The sequence below is a fragment of the Aythya fuligula genome, chromosome 1 (assembly GCF_009819795.1).
Source record: "Aythya fuligula isolate bAytFul2 chromosome 1, bAytFul2.pri, whole genome shotgun sequence".
NCBI classification, from domain to species: Eukaryota; Metazoa; Chordata; class Aves; order Anseriformes; family Anatidae; genus Aythya; species Aythya fuligula.
Genome location: NC_045559.1, coordinates 190,845,552 through 190,865,462, shown reverse-complemented (window position 1 = coordinate 190,865,462; position 19,911 = coordinate 190,845,552). Strand labels below are relative to the sequence as shown.

Below are 19,911 nucleotides of genomic sequence, written 5' to 3'. Positions count from 1 at the left end.
AGTTATGTGACAGAGAAATCTCTGGGAAGTAATAGGATACAAACAGCCCTTTATGTGACTGGTCATGCACCCCATCACATGGCACGAGGCTCGCTACAAATGCAAAATTCTGTCTGCATATTTGCACCTTTTGGGTAGAAATGCAACATGCTGGCCAGAGAAACAGAAACGCTGTTGATCATGAGAGAACAGAAAGCTTTCAAAGGGCTCCCAGGTAAGACAGCAGCATGATGCTGTGAGCTTGATGCAGTCCTGTCAGGCAGAAGCAAGCAAAGGTTAAGACGGTCCTCATATCGGGACTAAAGAAAATGAAACTACTCGTCAGTGTTGAAATGAAACAGGTATTACAAAAGTGAACAGAACATTAATACACAGACCAGTAATAACTGCAGAGTGCAGAACGACAGAGGCATCCACATTCTGCCTTTTTGTTTCCTTCGCTCACACCTCACTGTGTGCACATGCTGAAACGGGGCGTTTAAAGCCACAACAAAAAGCCCACAGCCAGAATTAGCCAAACAACCCCCAAACCCCATACAGTCGCCGGGGCTGAAAGCCTGGTGTTAGCATTAAGCTTTAATTACCCTCTAGAATAAACCTGACCTTCATTTTAATTATTATTATTATACCTATATAGTTTGGCTTTTTTCTTTTACAACTTTCAGAGGTCAAGACTAAAGAAACAAGTTTTAAATGAAGGAACCCTGGAACCAATTATTATTTTTTTTTCCTTTTTTTTCTTTTTAATTTTAAAATTTCAAGCTCCTCGGAGGCTCTACACGCGATGATGAAGCCCGGGGCTTTCTGGAAGCCCCGAGGCGCGATCCCTCCCCCCTCCCTGGGGCCGTGACGAGCCGCGTTCGTGTGGCAAGCGCCTGGCGGAGCGCCGGAGGCCGGTCCTGAGGGAGGCCGCCGGGCCCGCAGCCCCTTTCCCATGGGGCAGGGGGCGCGGAGCCGCGCCGGGAAGGCCTCCCCCGCCGGCAGCCCCTCCGGGAGGCCGGGGGAGGCGGTAACAAAAGCGGCCCGGGCCCGCGGCCCCTCAGAGGCGCCCGCCCCGCTCCCCAGGGAGCCCCGCGCGCCGCTCACCTGCACCCACCTCGCCCCGCCGCGCCGCCGGCCCTTTAACGCCCGCCGCCCGTCCATTGGGCGAGCCGCGTGCCTGTCAGCCCGTCCCGCGCGCCTATTGGCGGGCTAGGAGCATCGCTTCGTTTTTGCCCCGCCCCCCTTCCCTCCAGCCGCGCCGATGCGCCCCGGGTACGCGCTGGGCGCTGTAGCAGCTCTCCCCGCGGAGCCGCCGCAGCGCGCAGCCCGCGGGCGGCCGTTGGCTGCAACCGCTGCTTGTCTTGAGGATGCTTTGTGGTGATTGGCTAAGATCTGGTAAGGCCCGCCTCCTCTTCAATGAGCTTCCGGCGGCGCGTTTCTCGCCGGGTCAATGAGGCGGAGGGCGGGGCCGGGAGCAGGGGGCGGGGCCTGGCTCTCGCTACGTTCCATCACCATGGTAACGCGGCCTGTGCTAGGCTGCGCGGCAGGGGGCTGAGAAATAAACTTATTATTTATCACTTGGTTCATACAGCTTCATTATTTATCACCTGGTTCACACGGCTTCTGGGGATCATTGCTCTGGTGGTGAAACCCTCACTTTATGTTGCCATTTTACACTTTCAGCCCACAATTCTGCCAGCGGTGTTCCTGAAATATTTATACAAACCAAGCACAGAAACACTACAAAGTTCTGTCAGCCTCCAGAAAATGATAGTTTTGCTGCTATGCTTGCCCATTGTGTACAGAATACCAAAAATTTTTAAGAAGGAAAATAGCGAAGTAGGGTAATGAAACCATGCCATGTTATTAGCAATATATTATACTGCATATTATGGTATTATTACAAAGTCCAAGCATGACCTAGGCTTTAATTTATGCTATTTTATTTTGACAATGCTCAGAAGTAAGATGCAAGCAAGCACTAAAGATCTTGTAAACTTGTTCAATGTAGATTCAGGTGTAATAGGTGGAGAGAGTGGAATTCATTACCAGTCTGAACCTCTGCCAATCTGCAACAATAATTACAGCTAATTATAACTCATTAAGTACCCCTCTTTCATTGTGAAGCACAAAAACACGAAACATGATTACTGCCTAGTAAAATAGTTTGAGCTAAGAAGCATACTTTTTCATATGGTAGCTGTGCTCATAATTTTAAATGGATCTCCTTTTTCCCCATTGTTATTCCACTATTACAGAACTATTAATCAAAGGTGAAAAAAATATCGGTATATACCAGCTTCCTCCACCAAAAAGTTCTTAGAGCTCCTTCATTCACGTGAACTCTCTTGAATTTACATCTAGTTCACTGAAGCCTAAGAAAAATACAATTATAATCACAGAATCTCTATGTTGTTTTGTATGTTGCTGGCAGTTGCGACAAATCATCTCATAGATTGAGATTGTCATAATTTGACAAACATCTACAAGTCTGTTGTAGTTCTGTAATATGCAGAAAAATAATCTTCCAAATTAGCAGAAACTTTTGGTTATGAACTGTAGCACAGAACCAGTCTGCCACAGAATCATTCAGCACCTGAAGCCTGCCTGTGTTTGTGCCAGACTGGCTTGTCGTGAGCTGCAGCTCTGCCCAGTGTCTGCTTTCTTTCTGGCTTTGTAGTCACCAACTCCACATGTAGTGCATTTTTATAAACTTCATTATGTACAGAGTCTGGTTCCCTGCTTTTGATCACAGTGAGAAAAGCCATATCGTACAGTCTGTTTCACATACAAACTGTGCAAGTCCAAGGTGAGTTAAAGGTTTCTGTATCTGTCAAACATACATACACAGTTTTCTTCTGATCGTGCACAGGGTTACATAACTACATCTCTCAAATTTGGTCTGCAAACTCATTGTTCTATATAAGCTTTTAGCATTGTGAACACTGTCAGGGTGCCTTGTACATGCCTTTTGCTAGTTGTTGGGCAAAGGCCTTGGGAGATTGGAGTATCAATTTTTATTGCTGTAACTCTAATTTCTCTACACAGTGGTTTGAAGGTTGCTAAATTTTAAGTTCTGTAAGAATATAAGACAACCCAGGGCTCCCCCATTTTGTATTAATGCTATTGCTGCATGCGTTGCACCTGAATTTTAAAGTTGCTTATACCCTTTTATTTAAAGCAATTTTAAGCAAAATAAAGTAGTATGGAAGCCCATTTCAGTCAAAATAAATACCTAATCATTTGCAAAACTTAAACTGTTAAAAATGCTACATACCAATGTGATCTAGTTGCGTCCAATGAAAATATACCAAGCTAAATAAATACTTTGCAGTCAATAAATCTTAAAGCTTTCCAGCAGACAATCAGTTTGGCTTACTAGGTGCAAACTGATAAACAAACGATATAACAATATACAAAGTCCAAGGATAATTAAAAAACAAACAAACAACAACAACAAAACCCTCTCACTGCAGTTTTTATGCCTGCTAACTTCGCTCTTGGTCACAGCCTAATATTCAAAATGTTCTACTATGTGTCAACCTAATATTCAAAAACATACTTTAATTGTTAACCTAATTAGAAATATTGTTGATTCTCTGTATTTTGAAACTCAGTGGAAAACAACAGGAAAAAAAAAAAAAAAAAAAAAAAAAAAAAAAAAAAACAGAAACAGACCTGAGAAGGATTCAGTTGCTCAGTGCTTTATTTCACAGAAGAATGAACATCTCAGCAAACATACAGTATCGCACTTTCCACATATCAGCAGAGCCCAGGCATTAGCAAAATGTTACTGATCTCTATGCTGTATTGGATGTTGGAAGGGAAAAAAAAAATAAACTGAGCATAACGTTCAGATACAAATATTGTCAAATATATCCCTGGTTTAATTCTGTTTTAATTAAAGTAGATCTTGTGCTGCCTCCTGTCGGTCAACTACAAACAAAAACATCTAAAAGTAGACTCCACGTTTCAAAATGCAAACAGCACATCCTATATCCTAGACCTTACCTAACAGTTACTAATAATCAGAAGAGGTATACAGCTTTCTTAATGGAGTAATACCAGGAATAAATCTGACCCAGTAAATCTACTCCATTTTTAAAATATAATGATTTTCTAACAGCAGTAAACTGACTTACTATTAATGTATTTAGAATATAGAAAATAAATTCATTAATACATAAATAATGATCATCAGGTCTGTGCAAACATAATCAATATAAACACCTGAATAATTGATATTTATTATAACTCAACCAATATGATAACATTACCAAAGTGCCATAATGTTTTGATAGCATTCTTTAAAAATTAAGATTATTCCAATATAATCATTACTGGGTATTGAAGTCCCACATACAATATATTATCTTAATGTATATTATACTGGTCATGCTTATAATGTGTTCTGTGACATATAATAGACAACTATTAGAAATGTTTTGGTTACATCATTTAAGTGCAAATAGTAGCATATACTTTTACATGCAATTTGAATGTTTTAAACATTTTACTATATTTCAGTGAGAACATAGGTAATCATTAATCTAGTCATGGACTGTTTTTAGAGGAATGTACATTTTCATAAAGTTCTGTGAGCTTTTAAAATCAGAAAAAATACAGAAAAAAATGCATGAATTTGGGGATCTTTTTAAATTCCATAGCTGCTGTGTAAAGTGAACTAAAAATATATATTTGATCCAGACTTACAGAAGTAACTCGAACAAATAATCCATATTCTTTTGAGCAGTGTAGTTGACTTCACTGAGATTTCATCTATCATTGGGTATTAATCACAGCATGCGGAATATAGGCCATTAGTCATATCATAAAGCCTTGTTTCTAACCATGACTTTCTAACACAGCTGCTTCTGCACTTAATTTCGCTATCAGATTTAACCCTTGTATGTGAAACTACAGCAAACAGCCTTTTTATTCCTCCACTGGCTTACCTACATAATGGAAGAAATTTCATTCTATTTCACAGTAACTTCTTACAAGCAATAGTGTAAAATAACTGACACTACCACTTCATTTCTTGATCACCAATTAAGACAGCTAAACTCCATTTGAAATCCATGAACGATTTGTCAGACTGGGAACTGACGTTAGTTCCTGTGCAAATGTCGCGTAGAATATTAAAGAAGCATGTGTTTTTCCAAATAAAGCTGCATCGTTTTCACTATATATATATATATTGTATAATTTACCACATACGCCATTGCTCTGTCTGATGTCATGTGACAGAGGTGTGTGCACATAGCAAGTAGCTGGATGGAGGACCACCAGATAAAATGTGCTGGAAGGAAAAACTTGGAGGAAAGAGCATCACTTTAATTTGTGACTGACTCAGTGCTGTTTATGTGGCCCACCAATTTGGTCAGGACGGTGGCAATTAAATAACTCGCACTTCTCTAGTTCTTCCAACTTGCATAGCGGTTTCTACCCACGTGCTATGGGCATAATGTTACTTTTGTCATTGCATAAATTGCATACTTATTACTTGGGTATAAAAACAGCATGAAAGCACAAGCAAAGAATTAGTATTTCTGATGGAAAGTGACAAGTTGCAATAATTAATGGTTAATGAAGTCTCTTTGCTACCTTGAGTAGCCTTATTAAAGCTAAAACTACTGTTCTCCTGTACATCTATTTATTTGTCTCTTGATGTTTCAATAAGCAGAAATAGTTTTCTCCATCTCTCCTAAACTATTCAATACATTTGGTTTGCACTAATGAAAAGTAGTTGTGTTCCAGTATAAAAATACTTGCATTTTCATATGGTGATTCTATAAGGTACCTGTCTAAATGTAGTTATGAGTTGGAGACTCATGATGAAAAGAGCAAAATAAATGTGGAAGTTATCTGAAATACTGCTAAAACAAACTATTGACTTCTACAGAACTGACACATACCTTAATAGAAATTATCAAGGTGGAAGGTTCCACTAGTAATAGGTTATCCGAATGTGCATAATTTTCATTTATATCCTTATGAAAATATTTATGATAAATATTGTGTACTTTTTTAAAGATATCTGATAACAAATTATAAAAATCACAGAATTGGAGCTTGCCATTGTTTGGTATCTGAAAGAAAAATACATTGCAAGGTGATACCAAGCTTTAAGTGCAAATGTTGAGCTTGACTTTTGCAAACAGTACATGCAGTAGAGATGTGATAACGAAAGTTGCACATAGTTGCTTCAAGCTGTGTGAAAGATTTTTTAGCTACCTCACTAAATTTTGTTCATTTTTCAGCTACTTGGAAAAGACATGCTTAGATGTTTAGAACCATTCTGCCTGGCATAACACAACTTTATGGCTTAAACAGTATATAAGGGCTCCCAAAACCTTATTTAAATATCTGGAAAGAAAGAAAATTATCAGGCTGGGGAAGATTACAAATGAGTTTATGAAACCTAGCTAACACCAGTGTCCTTCTGTTAGACACAGCTCCCAGTTTGTATGCATGAGATCAAATTTACTTCACTATGTATGCCTACACTAATAGTAATACTGAAAGTCCATTACAATTTTAACATGATGATAGATTACTGTAGGAAGTTTCTCAAGCAATATATTATGTAGTGTTTACCGTGTAATATTTTACCACTTAAAATTACTATGAAGTACAAGATGAAAGTGTCATACGTTTAAAATACTATAGAAGTAAAAAAAAAAAAAAAAAAAAAAATAATAATAATAATAATAAGGTGTTATTTCACTTTAGAATACTATTTACTTTAGGTATGGGCACTGTATTTTATATATGGCAAGATACAAACTTTTCCCATAATTAACTGAAGCAACAACTAAAGCTTACTGTGCAGCTTGCTTATCAGATAGCACTGCAGACTTCAGCGATGGAAGACTTCTGTTCGAAGCGTTTTTCCTTTCAGCGACTGAGGTGACCATCAAGTTCCCACAGGAATCATCCACCCTGTAGAAATCTTTCTCGTCCTGCAAAATGGCACCAAGGTTTTTCTTGCCACAGCTATGGGATGACAACGGAAAGTACAGCTACTACTAAGGCACAAGGATGGAGAAAAACTGGTCAAACGGAAGAGCTGATGTAAGATGACAGAAATTATCAGTCTCTTCATGTTAGATACCTGGTTTTAATGCTGTGAAGGTCACTTTGGCTTTTGCCTTTGCTAAGGTCATTCTAATAAGATAAAGCTGACAAAAAAACAACAACACATGAATATAGATTTCTTTTAAACTTCAGTTACATAGGGAAAACAGTATCACAAGTACTTTTTTCACTCAGCAATTTGTCTCCTAGGTTGACTGTGATTATTACAGAAATAATGGCACATTACAAGATGAATTCTTCATAACTTCTTTCTTGAAATGTAGTGTTTTGAAAATTCAGATAACTACAGAGAAGACTTGTATATAAAACTAAAAATACTTTATATATAATGAGTGACAGTTTTATGGACCCTTTCAAAAACAAGTCTATAGCTGACAATTTAAACTGAATAACTTAAAACAAAAACAGTACATATTTTTCTGCAAATTAATACCTAAAAATCTATTCTAAATCTTGTGCATTTAAATAGATTCATCTGACACAAGAGTTTCAAAATTCTCCGGAGCAAATTGTCATTACAGATGACCAGGGGTCCCTATATTTATTAAACTGAATGACCTGACAGTAAAACTCAGTTAAGGCTCTTGGCATTGGGGAAACTTCTTCCCACTCAGACCTACTGCTGTGGTAGACTTGAACTTCATCTGTGATTTCTTCTGGAGCATAATCACCACCTAATATATAAATTTTGTCTTCTGTCCCAACTGCGCCTGCATTAAAGCCAGCGCATTCGAAAGATCCTTCCCCTTTCCATACACAGGTTTCTGGGCAAAAGCTGTAGACCTTGTAGGTGGAGAGATCACATATATACAGCGTGCAGTTCACTGGAACAGCTTTGATTAGAGTTGCATGGAAAAACTGCCCAAATTCTGCTACAAGCTCCGACCACTGATCAGTCATAGCATTATACTTAAAGAAACAGTCAAGAGATGGATTAAAGGCATCAGTAATCTCTACTTCTGAGCCAAGAACGTAAATTATATTCTGACATGCACTTGCTTCTGGATAGTAGATACCCCTTGGTAGTTGGCTTACAGATTTCCAGTCTTTGGAAAGGGGATTGTAACATTCTACATCCAAAAGACTTCGGGTTTCTTGAGCTCCTCTGGTCTTTCCACCGATTACAAACAACTGATTTAAGGTTACAACAGATGTGTGCATTGTCCTTGGCTTTGTCATAGCTGACACGATGGAGAATTCGTTACTGACTGGGCAGTAGCACCAGGTTTGGTCTGTGGCATCATGAAACGGTTCAGCAATATGAAGCCTGACGGTCCTGTAGCAATTCCCTTTGCATCCTCCAGTTATAAATATTTTTTCTCCATAGCTAGATAAACTTGACCCTGGAAGATCAATCATGTGTGTATTTGGTAGTTCTTTCCATTTATCTGTTTTGATGTTATAGCAAAATGTATGCCTGTTTTCTCCATCTTCATCAGTTTTATGAACAAATATGTATTTTTCTGTCGTTGAAGGGCGTGCATCTGGAAACAGTCCACTAAAGTTTTGCACACTTTTAACTGCATCATTGATTATTACTGAACAATTAGCACTTTTCAGTAAATATTCTTCAGAGTGCAGGAAGTCTTGCAAAGTCTTTTCAGGTAACTGGTGTAGTCTCACTTTTTGGATCAAATTAGGCAGATATTTCTGTCGTGTTTCTAAGTTGTGTTTGGTCCATTGAAGGACAGCTTTCAACACTGATTCTTCCTCAGGGACATCTAGTTCATCAGCCTCAAGACATTTTTGCAATATCTCAAAATTAATCTCCAAGAAGTCACTTGATCTGAGCAGCAAGGAAAAGTGGTGCTGTACAAAATCTAGTGCGTGATCAAATAAGCGGTCGGAGCCGTAACTTTCCGATAGCGAAAGCAACTGTAAGCAATTCACAAGATCAATACTTTTTATTAGAAAGTCACTGCAAGCTTTGGAAAGGAGTGAAACTTGAAGAAATGATGACAGCTGGAAGAGCATTTCCACATTATCGTTTGTTATCTCTGTTTTTCCTGTGTAAGCATAATCAAGAAAAGCTTTCACTGCCTTGGGTGATAGATTACTAATAGTAACATTGCCATCATCTCGTTCTTTCATATTAACTTCAAACATGGCTCTGTGAATAAAATACAGAAGATATACACAGAAATTAAGGATCTAGCAAACAGAAGAGAAAGCTGATGTGAGAAGGAGGAGATAATAAGGTGGGATGGCTGTATAGATCTAAAATGTGAAGGTTATCAAAAATAACAACACATTTGCTTGATATGGTAGCAGACATAAAGGAGTGGTGATAAGAACATATTCAAAGTGATAGCTCATAAAAATGATAGCAGCAGCTGTGTTTTCTATGGATTTTCAGAGTTAGATGAAGTCTACAGCTCTCAATGGGAACAAAGATGTGAAAATGTTAGGGGCAGCATCAGTTTCAACACTGAGAAAGAAAGGCAGATTTAAAAAATATATAGCAAAAAAAGCTAACATGATTTAGGTCATGCACTGTGGATGAATACAGAAAATTAAGAGAAAAAGAAGGCCTTCAAAATTGCAGGCTGGAACAAATGGCAGGATGGATGATGGGTGCATGCCTCAGTAATAAAAGTGGACAAGTGGTGAAAGTCGAGAAAAGTATGAAGAACCTTCATTTTTACTATAGAGTTGACAGATAGATTTATGGGTACAGGCAGATGTCAGAAAAATGAGCTTTTGACATAGTATTGGATGATAAAATGAATCTTGTGCAGAAAGTGGATTGTGACTGAATACAAAGAATGGTTGACATTATGAAACAAACATTATTGATCAGTAGGTCTGTCCAAATTTTACTGCAACTGAGTATTTTATTACTAAATATGCAATAACTACTTTTTAACTTTTAACTACTGCACACGATAGCAACAGCTCCTGAATTTGACAAATGATATTAGAGAAAAATTAGACAAATGATTCAAAATACTAAGTACATCTGGATAAAATACTAAGTATTACATCTGGATTATTAATATATCAAATGTAGTTGCTATTAACAAAAGGAGCTCTGTTACACAATTAATATCTGTATAGCATGTGGTTTTTAAAATCCCATACTTCTATGAAGCCAAAAAGAAAAAAAAAGATAAATCACTCTGTATAGCATACTCTTTGGAAAGTGAAAATCAGGTAAAGCAGGAACTCACCTGAACAAGAAGGTAAAATTACAGTAAGAAACTTACATCCCAAAGAACTTTTTACATACTAAACAACCCAATCTTTTGAATCCTTTCCTCATTGACCCAAGAGCTATGATATAAATCTCTAAGTTGTAGAGTAAAATAGAAAGGATGCTGGATGCCTAGGAAATGTACTACAGCTTCACTTACCCACAACAGCAACTGAATGATACCAGTAGGAGGAAAGCAGTCTAGGAAAAGGCTTTGGATTTAAAAGTTAACCAGTAGGGAGTAAAATATTGATGAATATTGGGTTCACAAAGTGAAACCAAAACTAAGAGAAGTCCGAAGGTGAGAAATATAATTTTTCAGATGAAAAATCTTTCATGTAGTGGATGTGGATACTTTCTATTCCATAAAGACAGTAAACGGGCCTTGCATTCCAGGATAACGTCTAATTTTGATGGCTGCTGTTAGCAGCTGTTACATGCAAACCCTCCTGGCAAATTTTAACCTGAAATGACTATAGGTAGTAAAAAGGCCACGTTACCATGTGCTTACTTCAGTTCTAAAAATTACCACTGGAAGCTCTTTCTACCAGTGTCTTCATGTTTCAGTAAAAAGTGTACTTGGAAACAGATTTTCAGCATGGAATTGCATGACTGAGTCTTCTTAATGAAAAGCTCAGCAAAGTTCTTCATAAATTTATATTCTGTACATGAAAAATCTGTCCCTTAAGAATGTATAGCTTTAAGTACCAGAAGGAAAATCACAGGTTTGTTTCATGCTGAAAGGCTGAACTCTGTAGTTTTGAAAAAAATATTAGATATCTGATAAATAACTATGAAGACAAACTGTACTATGCTGATCACTCATCTTATTATAACAAAATCCAGCCCCACAAACAATTTATCCACAATTGTTCGATACAAGATGTATATGGAATCAGCCTGTTACGTTTCACAATGTAAATGTGCAAAGTACATAGCCTGTCCCAAACAGTCAAGCAATACCTTTGCAGTCCTTCAAGTATAGGTACAGGCAACTTGTTTCGATTCTACCAAACAGCAGAGTCATGCAGTTATGGTTTGACATTTTTATTTCACAGTACAGCCTGCTATTTGCATCTAAAATTCATAGGGTCCTCATATAATTTTGGAAATATAACACTGCAATTTTTTATTTTTTTTTAATTTTAAGTATCCTTAATATGATGTTTGACCATGTTGATCAAAACCCTGCAGACATATGAAAATTGTGGTGATTTATCTTTTATTTTTTGGTACTCCTTCCCTCCCTCCCAGAGTACTTACAAGCCATTTCCTGCAAACTCATGCCAAAATTATGTTTACCTGAAAAAATCACTGCATGCTGCCAGTACACAACGATGACAAGGAATTGTTTCATCTTTCACAATAATTTTAAAGTCAAAAAATATATTTTGTTCTCTGAACTTTTGTAGTACTTTTAGAATTTGTTGTCCATGACCTTCAGCCACTAAGGAATTGATTTTATTTTCAGGAACAGAAATTCCATTGCAAATAGGTCTGCTAATGTAATCCCGTTGATTGGCCATGTTTTCTTCAATCTACTCCTGAAACGGAAAAATAAGTAATGGATTTTACAGTCTCATTATTTTTTTAATCAATGTGCCATAAAACACAAATCCTGAAGTTGGTTTGCAAGTCTTATGTACGGTTCTAAATTTAAGTGACTTTTACACTGAATTTGATAATAATACTTCTACTTTGCAAAAGACATAAAGAAGACATACTTTGAAAAGTAAAATATCTGATGCGTAGCGAAAAGCATATATACAAATAGTACCTACCTGTAGGATTTTTTTCAATAGAGTCCACAGGGAACATACCAAGGAGTGTGATACAGATTTTAATGATCATGAGAGTATTCCTAGGCTTATCCTCAAAAAAAAAAAAGCACACTCTTATAATTTGATGAAAAATGAAGATGGAAAAGGAGCATTTCATTACATATTTTTAGATTTTAAGAAGGTTCATCTGCATACTACAAACCCCCAAACGGAAAGGAGTCCAATGGTCTTTCTAAGGCTTACAGAGCACAGGAGATACAGGCTCCTGGATTCCCATTAGGTACTCCAGATGAAAATAACAGCACAAACACACCCTGGCCTAGTCACAGGATTGCTAGGGGTTACCAGGTGGGGTCATTTAGAGACAGTTTGGTGACAGTACAGCTTTGAGTGTTTAGGTAATTGACACTGACTTTACCTTGCAACCTCTACATTTGCCCCTGAAGCCGGCTGTTTGCTTACAGCTTATGCTGCATGCTGGGAGCTCCACTTACTGAGACGTAAACATTAACTGGGTTCAGAACTGATTTAAACTTAAGACAATGCAATCTTCCTTTCAGTAGACGAGGTTTTCTTGTGAAAAGCCCTATACTGAATAAAGTGCATGGTTTGTACAGTAAGTTGGGCTTTGCTTTTTTTTTTTTTTGTACATTAAAAATATTTTATTCCACTTTTATGGCATAAAGAAACTTTAAATATATTTTATTTACACCTGTCTTGAGATGTATTTATACTGCTACAGATGCATAAGCTGGCCTTGCTGGAAACTTGTGTCAAGCTTGCCTATTTCAAAGCTTAAGGAAACACGGCACAGTTTTTCTATTAGAGGATTCTGCTTCCACAATTCCAATTCCAATTAGCAATAGATAATGGCCCACCTGAATTGACAAAGAAGGGGATAAAAAAATCCAAGCCAAACACAGAGACCATAAAAATATCGATTCTGCTTTTTAAATTTCATGAAAAGGCTTAACTAATCAGGTGATACATTCAGAACAAACTACGCCATCAGGCAGTCTTCTTCATGGGAGGTACTTTCACAGCAGACTGATCTACGCTTTTATCTAGTCAGGTAGCTCCAACCACAAATAGACCTCCATGTCTCCTGGAATAGAAGAGATCCATTGATCTTGCTCCCAGCACTGGCACCCTTGGAACAGGCATCTTCTCCTTGCCATGGCCAGACAATCTCATGTATTCACTCTTTCCATTCTAAGCCTGAGGAACTAGGAAAATACAGAAGAACAAGACCACCATTTATTCTGATAATATATGGCCTCATAAACCTCAACTTCCATAAATCATAAAGCTTTTTTTTTGTATGTCAGAATTCTCTAGAATTTTATGACCTTCAATTCTACTCCTCAAGAGACTGAACCTGCAAAAGCAGTCACTTCAGTAAAATCAGTTTCCCACAACTGAATGAAACTTAAAATAAGTCAATTTCAAGGTTTAATTAGCATTATGTAAAGTAAAATTTTTCTAAAGGACATGTAAACCTTTTTAACAAATTCTGGAATTGATAATAGATAGTAGACATGTTCCTCCTTTTATATGTAATTTCTGTATCAAACTCTGACTTACTACTTGTTTTCTGTGGGTAAAATTACCAGTTTCGGAAACATTCATCATTGTATAAGGAACACAGAAACATCTAATGTCATCAGGTCCATCTCTGCAGGCAAAGACATCATATAATCACTTTCATAAAAGCATATATTTTCCAATTTTTCTTTTACCACCACTATTTCCACTGAAAGGCTTTTCCACTACTATTGATGACAAGACTGCAAGCGTTCTTTTAAGTACACATTCAATTTATTAATGCTTACGCGTATTTGTTCTTCGGACAAAACTGTCATTTGACTTAATTTTCCTTTGTGATATTTAGTCACTCACAACCATCAAGTGATGATATCCTCTTTTTCATCCATGTTTGTTCGGATGAATTAAACAACTGCCAAAATTTCTAACACCATTTATGAGACTGAATTTTTCTTTTGCTTATTATTTCTTGCAGCTTTTTCTTCACTCAGTCCAGTTTGAGCTCATCTTTGTTTCATTGTTACCAGATTTATTGTACAGCATGATGGTTAAATTCTCAGCAGCGTCTCACTATTCATCTGGTGCATCTTAATCCTAATCTGTGATAGCAGTGTCTCCTTATTTTAAATTAAAAGCAATTTTCAGTGATGTACTGCAACTGGTTTTGTCCACCATTAAGGAAGATATACATAATACTGTGCCATGGTTTAGCCTAATTCACTCCTCCCTCTGCTTCAGTAGAAAAAAAATACATCAATTCTCATTTCTTCTGTAGCTAATTCCTGCATTATACGATATTTTTGGTACTATATTACCAGTTTGACCGATCTGTTCATGATTTTATATCCCTACAAAATACCTTGAACAATTCAGCTAAAACTTTGTACGTTAAAAACAGAGCCAAGTAGTATTTATAATTATTTCATGCATCTTCTACAAAGTCATATGAATTAATCAATAGTTGCAATTACATTTATAAATATTTGATCAAGTTCCTGACAGCAGAGTTCAAACATGGGGGGTGCAGACATATGTTGCGTAGGTCTGGAGTTCAGAAAAGCTGGGCAATGAGACTCCTTATTTTTGTTCCTTGTAGGAACACAGGATTCCAGTTACCGAGCCTGTCTTTACATGAATTATTACCATGAACAGAATTTCAGTAGATGGTTCATTAGACTTGGGATCTCCTATTTTTATTTCTTAACGTATGGCTGTTTGCCATACGTCCTCTTCCCAAGGCACACAAAAGCTATACCTTCTCAGGCCCTCTTCCATGACACAACCCCACAGATACTCGTCACACAACTGCCTTCTGGCACCTCCTGCAATGTGACACATCAGATTCTGGGTACTGGCATATGGGGCTGGGTATTGCCTGCTCTGAGACCAAACGTGGTCTCTGATGTGACCAGACTGAGGGTACCCCACCACTCAGCAAAGCTTCTTTGCTCACGTACTTAATGTTTTCACATCTTGTACTCATTAATGCCACATTTTGGTCACTGGGTAGACACACCACTGGCCATAAGAACGGCAAGACTCATGGCATGCATCCTGAAGAGGTCGGGAGGGACAGATGACAGTCTCAGGAACCCTTCAGCTACCTGCCATATGGCCTCCTCGATGAAGACGCCCTGACAAAAGGGAGCCTTGGGTTGTTGTCTATCTTTGTGCTTGTGGGCTCCATCTGGTCATGGCTGATCATTTGCTGCTCTTACTGTATGGTTATCCCCTTTGTTGCCACTCTGCCTTGTCAAAGGGAATTTAATCATTGATTTTTCCAATCTCAGAGTTCTGTGTACCCGTAAGTATCAGCCCAGCTTTCTAAAAAATGAAACCAAACCCCCTTAAAGTTTTCCCACTTGAAAGTCACATCACAAAGTGACCCATTGGCCACTACAATTACATTTGACAAAGATGTTTATTTAAGATCAACCCCACTTAAACACATAATCAGGAAGATATATGTACCTTCCAAGGCTGCCTGTTCAGACTTCCACTTGAGATGTGAGACATTCTGCCCACCTGACAGCTGAATGGCAAGAAATGGCCATTTCATATCTGGCCACAAAGCAAGGCAAAGCAGCAGGCACCTGAACAACAGGAGGTGGGGATGGTAAGGTAATGGCAGTCGTTAGGGTGTCATTTGAGGTGGCACCCTACACCATCGGCCCCTCTGCCTACAGCCATCAAAGGCTTTTGCTGTTACGTCCCCTGCTGACCTGGACGTGCCTTTTGACCCAGGCCTCACTGGCCTTGAAAAGGAGATGGATATGTTTTTCTTTGATTCAGGAAGAACAGGATACATAAGGCCCAAAGGCTGAGTTGCTTGACAACATAAAGCAAGACATATTGTTCAAAAGGAATGGAAAATTGAGACTGTTAAGTCATGGAACTTAAAGGATTGTTTGTTACCTTTCCTGATTGTACGTATGTATAGGCATACTCGGGTTTAGTATGTAAAGCAATGTTCTGTATATTTAGAATGTTTGATGTTCGTGCGTGCGTGTTGGTGGGGCATAGACTCCCCGCACACCCAGCGCTGTTTACTTGCCTTTTATACTTTTTATGAATATTCCTTTTATGAATATTACATAATTCAGATTGAGTTGAGACTTCAGTTATAACAATCAGAACATAGCCATAGAAAGTACTTGCGTTTACATACTGAACCGACAGCCCAGATAGCCTTAGATGCTGTGACTAACAGATAAAGTGGTTAGTTACATTTTGTGCTAATGAAGATGAGAATGGTATGAGATGTGCCATTCTATGTGGGTAACAGAGGTAAAATTATTAAACAAGGAAAGGATGAAGGCACGCACAGTAAGAATCAAGCATGAACACCCAGATGAGGAGGACATGGTACAAAGTAACGCTGGAGGAGACTAACACCAAACTCTTACGATGATTTATAATAGTAAAATAAAAATCTATATAGAAATATATCCAACTTTGTAATAGCCAAATGGATGTTTTGTGAAAGTATAGAACATATATAAATATTGTGCCTAAGCTAGCATTTTGTGAGAAAAAAAACATGCCAGGGCCATGCCTGCCTGACAATAAACATGACTGAACCTCTGCAATTGAACAGAAGCTCCAGACTGTTCCAGCACATTGGACGCCAATTTTACTTGACCAATGCATTCATACAGCACAAATAACATTCTCCGTGTAAATGTTCTCTCCTCTAATAATGCACACATCCGAAACAGTCTAAACTCAACACTGAAGTACCAAATAAAGGTTAACAAAAAACTGTAAAGCACCCTTTAGCTGTTTTATCTCAAAGCACAATATCACTGTGCTGCAGCACTCTCTATACAACACTCTGTAAATTAAAGAAAAGATACTATTTCTTAATAGTTCTTAACCTATGAGAACTATCTCATGAGAAACAAGTAGCCTTTGTCACCTCACCTGCTCCCAACTTGGTTGGTGTGCCTTACTAGACAAAAGGGTTTTAAAAAAGAGAGATTGTAAATGCTGTTATTTTACAGAATACTTTATGTACCTAGGAAGAAAGACAATGAAGATAAAGAAACTCTATTCATTTTTGAGAGGAGGCTTTAGTTTTCTAATACAAAATTTAACTGTACAGACAGTGTAAGTTTTGAAAAAATACTCCCTCCTAACCTCCAACTGCTTTAGTGTAGTAAGAATGCTATAAAATCTCAGGAGGTTCGGTATGTCAAGTTCAATGTTTTAAATTAATATTTTAAAATTTATTTTTAATATTTCAAGTACTCTACATAGTTATTAAGACAATTTGCTGTTTTCACTCCTGATCTATTCGAAGGGGGAGAAATTAATAATTTATTGTCAAATTTTAAACACACAGCTTCCCACTACACATCTAATTTAACAGCTCCTGATTCAGCAAGATGAGAATGAATGGAACAGGTGTCTAAAGGGTACCTTTGGTAACTCTTCTAATTGTTGACTGTACAGGCAAGAATGGATTAAAAGACAATTGAAGTATAAATACTAAGTAGAAAGTTCTGCATTTCTGTATTTTATTATTATTTGTCTCCACTGTATCAATTATCTAAGGTCTCAAACAGTAACAGAATTCCAGGTTCCTGTCTTGGAAATTCAGTGCAACTCAGTCTCATAGCTTTTTCATAAATAAGTGAACATCGCAGAAAATTAATACTTAGTCAATCATTTTCAGACAATCAAAAAAGATGCATGTGACATTATGAGACATTTACTCCACAAAAAAAGTGGCATTTATCAATAAAACATACTTAGACAGTACTGTAAGGAGAAAAGGTGACACAGAGACTTTAAAGTTTTGAATACTTTAGAAGTGATTAAAAAAAAAAACAGCATGAAAAGAAAAAAAAAAAAAAAGGAAGAAGAAGAAACAGCATGGTACCAGCAGGAAGCAGTGAAATTGCACTGGTTCCTGCAGACATTCCCAATGTGGAAGATTCCCTCTCTGCAAGCAGCAGTCTGTAATTGCATATCCTTTCACAAACACATAAATCCATTAAGACAAAAAAAAAATAATCAGGAGAACTCAAACTGCTTGGATTTTATTGTAAAGCTAGATTTATTAAAATCATCAGGTTCCTTTGGAAATTATTTTCAGATAAGAAAGGTCAAGAATCATAATTTTCATTTTCAGAAAAAAAAAAAAAAAAAAAAGTGAATTAAAATGCAATGTTGTACTTCTAATTCTGGCAAAAGTAATAACTGCAAATTCCGGAAGAGAAAAAAATTGCTGCTTTTACTGTTACTGGGTTTTCTAGTCTCTTAATTTCTGTATGTGATTAAAAATAAGTTTTTATTTTCAAAGAGTACATGCAATATTGAACACATTTATAGGATATTTTAGCATATTTATAATTCTAGCCCATTTTACCTCTAATCAAAATGTGGCTTTATGTTGAATTACTCATCATTATCTTACACACCATGACGTGCATCTCAAACTTCAGTCTTTGCTTATGTGTAATGCTTGTTGTTAAAAAATTTCATTAAATAAGCTACTTTTTTTCAAGTATATGTTTTAATCTCTATACCTAGAAAGTATAGACAAGTCACACTTATTAATCAGACCTGAGAGTTCTTTTTTTTTTTTTTTTGAACTAGGTAAGATCCCTATTCCATTAGATATAACAAGTCATTAAGTGAATATTGATAAGGCCACTATTTCCTCCTTAAAGTGTGCTGAATACAATAGTCGAAATGTTAAGAGTCAGATAAAAATTAGTATTCATAAGCAGCGTTTTCCTGCTTTTTCTGACTGTACTAAATCCTCCTCTGCTGTCATTTCACTCAGTGTCACTGTGAATAACACACAAGGGAGTGAGTACGACATCCCTTGCTTAACTCAAGGGGAAGAATGGGAATCACATTTGAAAAGGAACAAATGACACCGCTGATGCCTTGCTCAGACACTTTCTTCCCCAGCTGTTACTACAGCATTTAAAACATTTTGCAGAGCCCAACCTGCATGCAGTTATACTTGGGGTTATTTTGGGCAGGAAGACAACACATCACCCGGCCTGGGGCAAAACAGCATTTTATTTTTTTTCACATTAGAGTGAGCTGGGGTGCTGAATAACAGCAGATTCTCAGAAACGCTGGACCTAACACCCCTTTACTACTTTTATTTATCACTTGAGGGCCAGCACAGACGGGCGCAGCCACAGGCACAGTGCCCAGCGGGGCTGCCCGCTCCCGAGGCCCCCAATCCGCAGCCCAGGGGAACAAAATGGCCCCACCTCAGCCCTTCCTGCCCCCCAGAGACCCAAAGCAACGGCCCCAGGAGGCCTTTGGGGCCAGACGGGGCCTTCATGGCCCGACCCGCGGTGACACCGCCCCGACCCCGACCCCGTCCCCGTCCCCGTCCCCTTCTTTGCCCCTGCCCTCACAGCGCCCCGCCCGTCAGGGGCGGGCAGCGGCTTCAGTGCCGCTATTGCGCATGCCCACCCACCCGCCCGCGCATGCGCCGTGCGCCGCCTCCCTTCATTCTAAGGGAGGACTCATCCTGCCGGCCCGTTTTTTCCTCTTGCAGCCCGACTGCGGGCTCCGGAGCGTGGCGGTTCCCGGTGCCGCCGCTGCTCCTGTGGAAGCGGCGAAGAGCTGCCCCCCTCCCCACCTCCGCGCTCCCCGCTGAACAGCGCGCACCCACCTGCAGCCGCCACCAGCAGCTCGCCGCCCCGCTCTGGCCCACCCCCCGGCGGCAGCCCCGTCAGCGGATTGGCTCCTTCCGGTGTCATTCTCCGCGGTCGCTCCCTCGGAATGGCTCGGCGGGCTGTCAATCTGGATAAAACCCCGCCCATCCTCCGCTAG

General features: G+C 38.5%; 1 protein-coding gene across 5 annotated transcripts; it reads right to left on the bottom strand.

Moving 5' to 3' along the window:
• Positions 1–6,706: 6,706 nt before the first annotated feature.
• On the bottom strand, positions 6,707–19,822 carry KBTBD3 (kelch repeat and BTB domain containing 3). Of its 5 annotated transcripts, XM_032190436.1 has the most exons (5): positions 19,751–19,806; positions 12,936–13,283; positions 12,058–12,148; positions 11,579–11,820; positions 6,707–9,193 (listed from the first exon to the last, which is right to left on the bottom strand). In XM_032190436.1, the coding sequence occupies exons 4-5, from the start codon at positions 11,800–11,802 to the stop codon at positions 7,573–7,575; spliced, it is 1,845 nt and encodes a 614-aa protein (XP_032046327.1). In that variant the 5' UTR covers positions 11,803–11,820; positions 12,058–12,148; positions 12,936–13,283; positions 19,751–19,806; the 3' UTR covers positions 6,707–7,572. The 5 variants fall into 5 exon arrangements, with proteins under 5 accessions (XP_032046327.1, XP_032046347.1, XP_032046317.1 ...); XM_032190456.1 differs by lacking the exon at positions 12,936–13,283 and having other exon boundaries at positions 19,751–19,795; XM_032190426.1 differs by lacking the exon at positions 19,751–19,806 and having other exon boundaries at positions 12,936–13,541.
• Positions 19,823–19,911: the final 89 nt, after the last annotated feature.